This window comes from Silene latifolia, chromosome 9 (genome assembly GCF_048544455.1).
Source record: "Silene latifolia isolate original U9 population chromosome 9, ASM4854445v1, whole genome shotgun sequence".
NCBI classification, from domain to species: Eukaryota; Viridiplantae; Streptophyta; class Magnoliopsida; order Caryophyllales; family Caryophyllaceae; genus Silene; species Silene latifolia.
Genome location: NC_133534.1, coordinates 152,285,306 through 152,294,953, shown reverse-complemented (window position 1 = coordinate 152,294,953; position 9,648 = coordinate 152,285,306). Strand labels below are relative to the sequence as shown.

At 34.9% G+C, this 9,648-nt stretch overlaps 1 protein-coding gene across 1 annotated transcript; it reads left to right on the top strand.

The window, feature by feature from the left end:
- Positions 1-309: 309 nt before the first annotated feature.
- Positions 310-660, top strand: LOC141601766 (uncharacterized). The gene has a single exon (XM_074422069.1). The coding sequence runs from the start codon at positions 310-312 to the stop codon at positions 658-660; it is 351 nt and encodes a 116-aa protein (XP_074278170.1).
- Positions 661-9,648: the final 8,988 nt, after the last annotated feature.

The window sequence follows — 9,648 nt, the reverse complement described above, 5'->3', positions numbered from 1 at the left end:
AATCTGATCACCTGTGGGTAAAATGGGTTAATCAGATCTACATTAAAGGGAATGACTGGCTTACTTACTCCCCTAGTACCTCAACTAGTTGGTACTGGAGGAAAGTATGTCAAGTTAAGGATACCTTCAAAGAAGCATATCAGATTAACCAATGGTGTACAGGTCAAGAATACTCTATAGTAAGAGGATACGAGTATCTGAGGGACAAAGGGGACAGAGGTAACTTGGCACAAAATGGTCTGGAACTCAATCTCTATACCTAAACATAGTTTCATGGCATGGATCTTTTATCATCAGAATATGAACACTATGGATAAACTCTTCAAGATTGGCTTAAATACAAACGATACCTGTTGTGTTTATGGTAATGGTTCTGAGACTATCGACCATCTCTTCTTTGAATGCGAGTATAGCAAAAACGTTACTGCTCTCATTAGTCAAAGGATGGGAGTTCTTCTTCCTACGCATAACATTCTTTCTTGGAACCTGAGGAGAAAAGCGAAGAGAATCAAGGTCGACATTGTTTTTGCGGTCATCAACGCTTGCATATATTATATCTGGCAACAAAGGAATAGGAGCAAACATGAACATACTCTTCTCAGACCTGACAAACTTGTTCATCTGCTAATGAAGGAAATGAAGATCAGATTGAGAGGATGACTGATCTCGAAGGTAGATAGTGAATACTTGATCCGCCGTTAATTTGAATCTCCCTGAAGAAGACAATAGCGAACGGAGGTGACAGATGGTTGATGATTGAGCTTCTCATGGAACTATGGAAGGCAAATAATCGCCTTTTGTTGTCGGATCTACTAAGGTTCTATCTCCGTCTTGTTATTTAGACGGGATAGAGAGAATGGAGAAGCTGATAGTTGGGCCTTTTGTTTTGGGCTTACTCGTTTGGTGTATTTTAGACGACCCGAACGCCTTTCTAATTTGGCCGATCTAAAATGTATGGTTACCCCCTATTTTTGATATAATACATTTACATTTTATCAAAAAAAAATAATAATAATATTGTTTTGATTGGTAAGCTTAGACGACAAAGTTCAAACCGAATTACTCTTTGAAGTGCAAAGATACTTTTGGGACCACCCAAGCTTGTACAAGGAGTGTAGTGAAGGCTTGTACCGAAAATTTGTGCCACAATGGGAAGTCCAAGGAGTATTGGAAGGTTTCCACTCATTCCCATATGAAGGGCACCATGGAGCTAGAAGAACAGTTGCAAAAGTCTTGCAATCGGGGTTAAATTGGCCCACGATGTTTGAAGCAGGGACCGACCCAGGAATTAATGTCTGGGGTAGGAAAAAAAATTTACCGTGTAAATATCAATAAATTTTTGAATAAAAAAAATACATAACTTGTTAAATTTAATTCTTAAATGTATAACGAGTAAAAAAAAAAAGAAAATATGCATGTAATGGGATTCGAACCCTGGCTAATAGGTGGACAACCAAAGTCTTTACCATTGAACAACAAGATATCTATTATACATTTAATGGGCTATTATTTATTTATCTATTGTTCATCAATATTTGGGGTATCAAAAATCCGTCTTCTAAACCAATTTTTTTATGTTTGGGGTAGCGGCTGCCACCCGTTTCTACCAGGTGGGTCCGCCTCTGGTTTGAAGAAACCCGAGAGTTCATACTACATTGTGACCCTTGCTAAAGAACGAGGAGAATATATTGGAGGAATGAGATGCCACCATGAGGAATAATGGAAGTTGAAATCTTCGATGTATGGGAAATCGACTACCAAGGTCTATTCATATCCTCCCAAGGCAATAAGTACATTCTCGTTGTCATTGATTATGTGTCGAAGTAGGTAAAAGCAATTGTTACCCCCACCGATGATGCAAAGGCTGTAACTAAGCTTTTGAGAAAGGTAATCTTCCCAAGATTTGGAGTCCCTAGAGCCCTAATAAGTGATGGTGGAACGCATTTCCATGAGAAGAAACTTGTATCCCTCTTGACAAAATACGGAGTTCAATATAGAAACGGCTTGGGATACCATCCCCAAACAAGCGGTCAAGTTGAAGTTTCAAATAAAGAGATCAAGCAAATTCTATAGATGGTGGCTAACAAGAGTCGTAAAGATTGGAGCGTGAAACTTGATGACCTGCTTTCGGCTTATAGGACGGTTTATAAGACACCTATAAGAGCGTCATCCTACAAGTTGGTCTATAGCAAGGCATGCCACTTGCCAATTGAGCTAGAATACAAAGCCTTTTGGGCAATCAAAGCTCTCAATCTCGACCTCAAGTTAAGTGGGGAGAAGAGGATCTTAAAAATCCAAGAGTTGGAGGAATTCCGACTTCATTCAGATGAGAATGCAAAGATCTACAAGGAGCGCACCAAAATTCTCCATGACAAGAGGATCAAACAAAAGCCTTTGCATAAGGGAGATAAAGTCCTTTTATTCAACTCTAGGTATATTGATGTGGTTTGCGATGTCGTCAGGTCACATCCAATCAAACACATTTATAATACTCAACAAACAACTAGTTAGCGCTAAGTCGAGGTCGATCCATGAGACGGTGTGCTTTGGGTTCTAAGTCTATCTATCTCAATTTATGCTAGTGTCACAATTTGGTTGGGTTTGTAGTTGTGTCTAGACTAATGCAAACAATAAGGTAAAACAAGTAATAAGAGAAAGGATGTAAGCAATTGATTGAAAGTGCTAGGATATCATGGGTTCATAGGGGATTCATGGTGTTGATCATACAAACATGTTTTCAATTATAAGCAAGCAATTAGTGTTGTGGAGGAACCGAGTTGGTTTATGTCTTACGGTTCATAGGAAGGGTTGGGTCTCGGAGCCGAATCGATTAGATTGTACAACACCTACAAGTCGACTTACTTTCCTCCTATTCAACTTCTATGCATGGTCTAACAAGACTCGAGTTGGTTTATATCTTACAAGTCAAGTTGAGTAGATAAGAGATGGTAAAAATGCAAGGATTCATAGGCTTAGCATTTCATCAAACATAACATGTGCATAAAGTTGACATCACAACTGAAGGAAATGTAGATCCATATACATATATAAACATACTCATATATGTCTAAATAATTTGTCATAAAATTACAACGGATTTTATGCATGCAAACATTAATAAAATAGAAGAGAAATAATGTCCTTACATTCAATATTTCGGCTATATTGGGCACAAGAGAGATCACCTTTCTCTTCTTGTTCTTGAGCTATTCCAATGGATGAACAAGATCTAAGAATAAGATCTCTCCCTAAGCTTTATACCCAAGGCTTTCACTTAATCTAATTAATATTACAATACTAGTATAATATTAATCTTAGTAGAAAATTGAACCAAAACTTTTATAAAACTCTTATGAGTTTCGGTTTTGAAGAGAGATAAAGAGAGGATTTTATTTCTCTAGAACTTGTGTTTTTGGATGAGTGAATGAATGAGAAAAAAATACACTACTTTTAGTATATTACTTGGTAAAATTATAAGAAAAACAATGACATATTGCCTTCCCCAAAACCGTGTAAGAGGAGGCTTATTGGGGAGCCAATGCATGAAAAATTTGTTCTTCACAAGGAACAATAGGCATGCATGGCTAGGTTGCTTTATCATCATTGTGTTTTTCCACTAATTGCACACAACTTATAATTAGCTAAAACACCTTCTAATTTTCGGCCCTTTGCATAATATGGTGTCCATATTATTTTTGTCAATTGTCTATATGTTACATGTCACATGTCACATATATTTGTTATGTATTTTTAACATATTAAAAATCAACGTATTAATAAAAATACGTCACATACAAAAATTGACTTAGTAATTTCATAATTACTTGTGCCAAAAATATTTTACCATTTATAAATCACAACAGATTGTATTTATAACAGTTCATTCAAATTTAATTGTTACATTAAACAATTTATTTCATCCGAGTAATTATACAATTTAATTACTCAGACCGTATCTTATTTAATCACATTTCAATATGATACGTAAATTTTACTTCCAAAATCGTCCGTCAATTTTCAAGTAATTTAATTAACTCGTAACATTATACGATTAATTAAATAATCAATTAAGAGTATTGCCCTTTAGGTATGACCTAGGGGTCAACTGATCACCACCGTCACACGACAGTAATGTCAAACTCTAGTCACCTAATCATTACCGATATATGTTGACCCGTTGTTGAAGAACAATATTACTTCCCAATTGTATTCTTAAAATGAGATTTAATAATGATATTTAAATCATGTGATCGCACTATTGTTGAGGACACATTTCCCAACAATCTCCCACTTGTCCTCGACAAGTGTGCGTCACCAATTCTCTTGTCCTATTACTATCTCCCACTCAATGCAAGGTGTCTTTCGGGTCGTACTTGCAAGTGATCATATCGAGAGTGGTTTCCTCGATCTGGAGAATAACTGATTGACCGGATTTATCCACTCTGGATACCTTCCGAGCGTGGCCACGCATTTACAATTCATTACTCCTCGAGTGGCCCTGAGATATTGTTATAACCCCGACAAGGGGTGGACAATTCCTATCGCACTCATTCCCTTCGACTAGCCACAGCCATCATAACCCAAAATATGCCCATTTGACCCCATTTACGAAGGTCGTAGTAACACAAATCAAAGTTAATCTGAAACTGTGCCATCTTAGGTGAATAGTCTTTAGTCAAAAGAATCGACTCATTAGAGTACTATAGCAGCTCTCGCCACGACCAGGCTATATAAATTTGCCGAACTCTATAAGCGGTCATAAGGCCCGACAAAAAGTTCCTAACGATCGCCTATGTGATCGACTAGTCATCTCACATGACTCTATGGCATTTGAACTTGCCATCAATCGCATCACACTCTAGTCACTTCGAGACGTCACCTCATATAAGTGACTATGGGCGAATACAATGTTAATCCGTGTTCACTTTAACGGGGTTCAATTGTCTCCACAACCCGTTTTGATGTAACAAAGTATAATAAAAGAGTTTTAAAGTAAAACTCGAACGACAAATGCGATTATCACATATGAATAGTCAATACCTGATTACTATTTCATGTTCTATAATCTAATTTGATCTTGTACGTAGTTGTTCATTTCAATTCAATTGAAATGACATGACTCATCATGTTTAGCCTTTGAGAAGGCTTTGGTTAGTAGGTTTTATCAATTTCTTGTACCTTACTCAACCTTACTACATACTTATTTTCCTTTGTAATGTATACATTTGCATCACAAAAACTTTCTGAGTACGTGTCGAGATCCAATCAAGACATAGGCCCTCTTAGCCTAAGAATAGCTCCCACTGTTTTCACAGTGTCCGGGACTCATCCTCTTGCACATCTCATGATTGCAAGTGTACTCAATTTCCGTTATAAATATCTCTCATTGTTCTTTATTGCCTAGAACGATTCTAGAAAATCTACTTCTTAATTAACATTGCCACAATGGTATCTTAACCATCCTAATGTGTTTTGATTATGGTTTTGTCGGAAACCATGCGCAATCTCAATTGTCAATTGTCACTTGTGTAACGCCCTTACACAAAATTGCATCATAAACACTTTGCTTTACTTCCTTAATGCTTCTGCAAGCACTTAAGGGTAATCTTTATATACTAGGTAAAGATTACTTAAATTCGATTTTGAAAACAATTCATCATACTCAAAGCATATGAAGTGTTATACATCATTTCTCATTTAATTGATCCGGCAGCGGAAGCAAATGGAATCAATCAAATATGTTCAATTTAATTGAACTGGTCATGAATCTTATCAACATAAGACTTCTTACTGACGCTAATATCATGTGGATTTATCTTCATAAATCTGGATATTAAAGATGTATTATAATACTCCAAAAGTCTTAAATCATTCTCAATGATCAATATGTCATCCACATATCGGACTAATTAAAATTTCCGTAACTCCCACTAAACTCCATGTATAAACACAACTTCTTGACTTATCGAGAAATGTTTTATCACATGAATAAAATGTTGATTACAACTCATTGATGTTCTACTTAAGACTCTCTCTTAAGTTTCACATTATCTTAGGATTGCAAGAATCTACAAAACTCAAGACATGTATTGAATACATCACTTCTAATTGAAGAAGTGGGTTTTAGATTCACTCGCTATGTATTTCATAATAATGAAACACAATCCCTAAGAAGATCCAAATAGACTTAAGCATTTCAATTGGTGTAAAAACCCTTTACAACCAATCAACCTTGAAATCTCACTTTATTAGTGCAAAACCCTTTGCAACTAATCAAGCCTTGAAATCTCTCTTTATCAGTGCAAAACCCTTTGCAACTAATCAAGCCTTTTTATTTCGGATTTTCATGGCTCTAAGCCTTAGTATTGAGTTGTGACTTAAACACTCTTATGTAAGTCATTTGTTGATTACCTTCTAGAAGTAATCAACTTGAATCAAACAATTTCTTTTGTAAGTTATAAGCTCTTTACTTTCTTAAAAGTAGCATGAATTCATCATCTTTAACAAGTGACGAATTTAACCTCCTAGGTTTTAAAGAAACAACGTCTTACACAAAACGTCTCATGTAGTCAAGAAAGTCCAGTTTCTCGCGACATAACATTCTTTGTGGCTCTTGAATAAATTCTCCCACTCTGTCTTCTAGAAATAAACTTGTATTTTAGAAAGACAGCTTCACGAGCCGCAAACCCGTCGTACTCGTGGTAATTGAAAAGGGAAAAATGAGCATTTGTTTCTTGTGAAAACTTACAAACATGGTACCCTTACCATTTCATATCTCATATGATTCGATTTAGTGGAAAAATAATTTAGACAAAAATGATAAAATCCCCAAAAGGATCAAGTAACTCAAAGTAACTTGATTGAAATCCAAACCATATCGAATAGCGTTTGAATACTTATCCAATCATACATTATCCCATAATGCGTGCTAAGAGAGATTAACTTATGATACTATATCACATTTGCTTTGGCTTATATCAAAGTCTTCACTTTGATAATCCCATCACGACTAAATCGTGATTCCTTGAACTTTTGAACTTCTTCAAAAATTTCCCTATTTACCTTATTAAGTGAACACACTAGTGTCAACTTAAATCGTTGGTAAAAGAAAATGATCAACCTATTTTGGATCAATGATTTACAACCTCGATCTCCTTTTCAACCAAAAGGCACGAGACATCTTGCTTTGAATACAAGATACGCATATACCATTAACAATCTAATGGTTTCAAGAGTACTCGATAACTCTTTGCGTTCATCATTCCAAAATTTAAGGTTTAATCTTGGGTTACCAATTTGAATCTTACATCATCTACATGATATATCATTCTAGTTTGGTTTTGAATATAATCACCTTGATGATGGGCTAGCCATACATCAAATCATGGTGTATAGGGTCACAAAAGTGAAAACCTCTTTTGTATCTTAACAAGTTTATATTCTTATTTAGAGTTTATGCACTTAATAGTCATAACTAAGTACAACTTTAAATCCAAAACTAGATCGAGTACACAATTACTCTATCTCTCGACATTATTGTTGCTAGTCGTCATATTCTAATCATCCTATGTATCAAGTACAATGATGAAAACCTCCTTTGGTTTCTAATATTGATTTAAGTAGTACTAGCAAAATTTGTGTTTAATCAAATAAACATTTAAAGAAGAAGGTCCCATTAGATGTCCCACAACTAACTTGTTGATTCTTCAATAATTTGGGGTAGTTTCCTTTCTCGTGTCCAACATTTAAGACAATGGAAACTATATCGGTCGGGATTGATAGGTTTAGCATCGTCACTCTCAACAACTTTACCTTTAACATTACCTTGTATCAATTCCTTTTACTTCTTGCACCTCGTCCTCATCTTAACAGTTTAAGAGAATGCTCCCACTTATTTCAATGAGTCTTTGCTTTGAGAAGCAAAATTGAATTCACGAAGATCACTCTTCATTTGTTCGTTTTAGTCTTAAAACTTTCATTGAAGTGGTTGCGTTATTTTGGTCAATTACGAATTCTGAAAATCTAATCACCAAAATAATTTATCGTTTCAAGGTACTTAATTCAATTAAGTATATGAATAACAATCCATTGCAAGTAGATGTGTTAGTCAAGAATCAAAAACCTGTTTGATAATGAATAACTTTAATCTATACTCTTTACAAGAGATCCTTAGCAATGGTTCATTTGAGGTTTTTAGAAGCAAATTCATATTTGTCTTTAGTTACGATGTTTTAATGGAGATTTGAATCAAAAACGAAATGATATCGTATATGAATTGTGGTAAAGAAATAGAACAATATGATAACGGAATAGTGGAAAACAAAACATTCATCGTTATATTAATACTTGTAAACAAGTATAGCATTTACATAGTGACCTCTACCCAACTATGATAAATGATTCCAAGATCCAAATTCATATTAACTTGGGCACGGGGTAGCCGATGAAACCCTTATCAATATAACTCGGTGGATTAACTCTTTAATCGATTCTACTTTTAGAACTCTCGGTCGATAAAATTACTCTAATATTTATCTATAGCCCAAAACACATCAACAAGGGCACGGGGTAGCCGATGAAACCCTTATCAATTACTTTTGTTGAGTTCAATCCAAATTTCGAATAAATGTGTCCATTATCCAAACCCACATTAACTTAGGCACGGGGTAGCCGATGAAACCCTCATCAACATGAATTCGGTGGATTAACATTTATCACCCACTTCCCCTACGTAACAAGGTTTGTACCCCGGGGTAGCCGAGTGCACTCCCTCGCGAAATAGGTTTTCATGGTTTCTACTATTTGGTAAGGCTATGTCTCAATTGTTTATTTTAGCGAGAGGTCATGTCAATTTATTATCTATCACGTTTTAAGTGAACTAAAGCGGTGAACTACGATAATTAAAATTGACACGGTCGATAAACTCGATAAAAACAATGCATGTTTAGTTATGGCGATTTAGCGATGCATGTGACATAAAATAAAATGCAAGCATAAAATAAATATCCTAGTATGGCCTTTCCTAAAATAGAAAAACTATTAATCTATTACATATTCGGAAACCAACTCCATTGGTCCCTTGAACTTCGGTTGTGACACGCATCTCGAGGTAACACCGTCTTTATGTATCGCCATTCTTGAAGTAATCCGTCTTTTGGAACTCCGGAATAAATAAAATTACATAATAAATTACATAATTTCCTATTATACATTTGTAACTAAAATAAAATAAATCTATTAAATTACAAAACGGTGATACGAGATCACAATAAAATTACAACCGAATCGATATTCCCATACATTTCGGGAAATATCAATTAAAATCTAAGGCCATACTAAGTAAAATTACATAATCCGAAATTACATAAATTAAAATTATGACAATCATAAAGAAAAATGCAGCATTATAATATGTATGAACATGCTCAATTTTTATGCTAAATCGCCTTTTAATTAGCCAATATCGTATATTACTCGGTTTTTACGGATTTGCGTGATTTCAACATTTTATAATCACAAAAAATGCACAAACTCATATTTATGCATAATTTAATTACCCTAACCTCTTAGGACTCAAAATATAGTCTCCACTAGTAATTTGACCATAATTAACTTTTATTTACAAAATTGTTCATAAATGGACAAAAA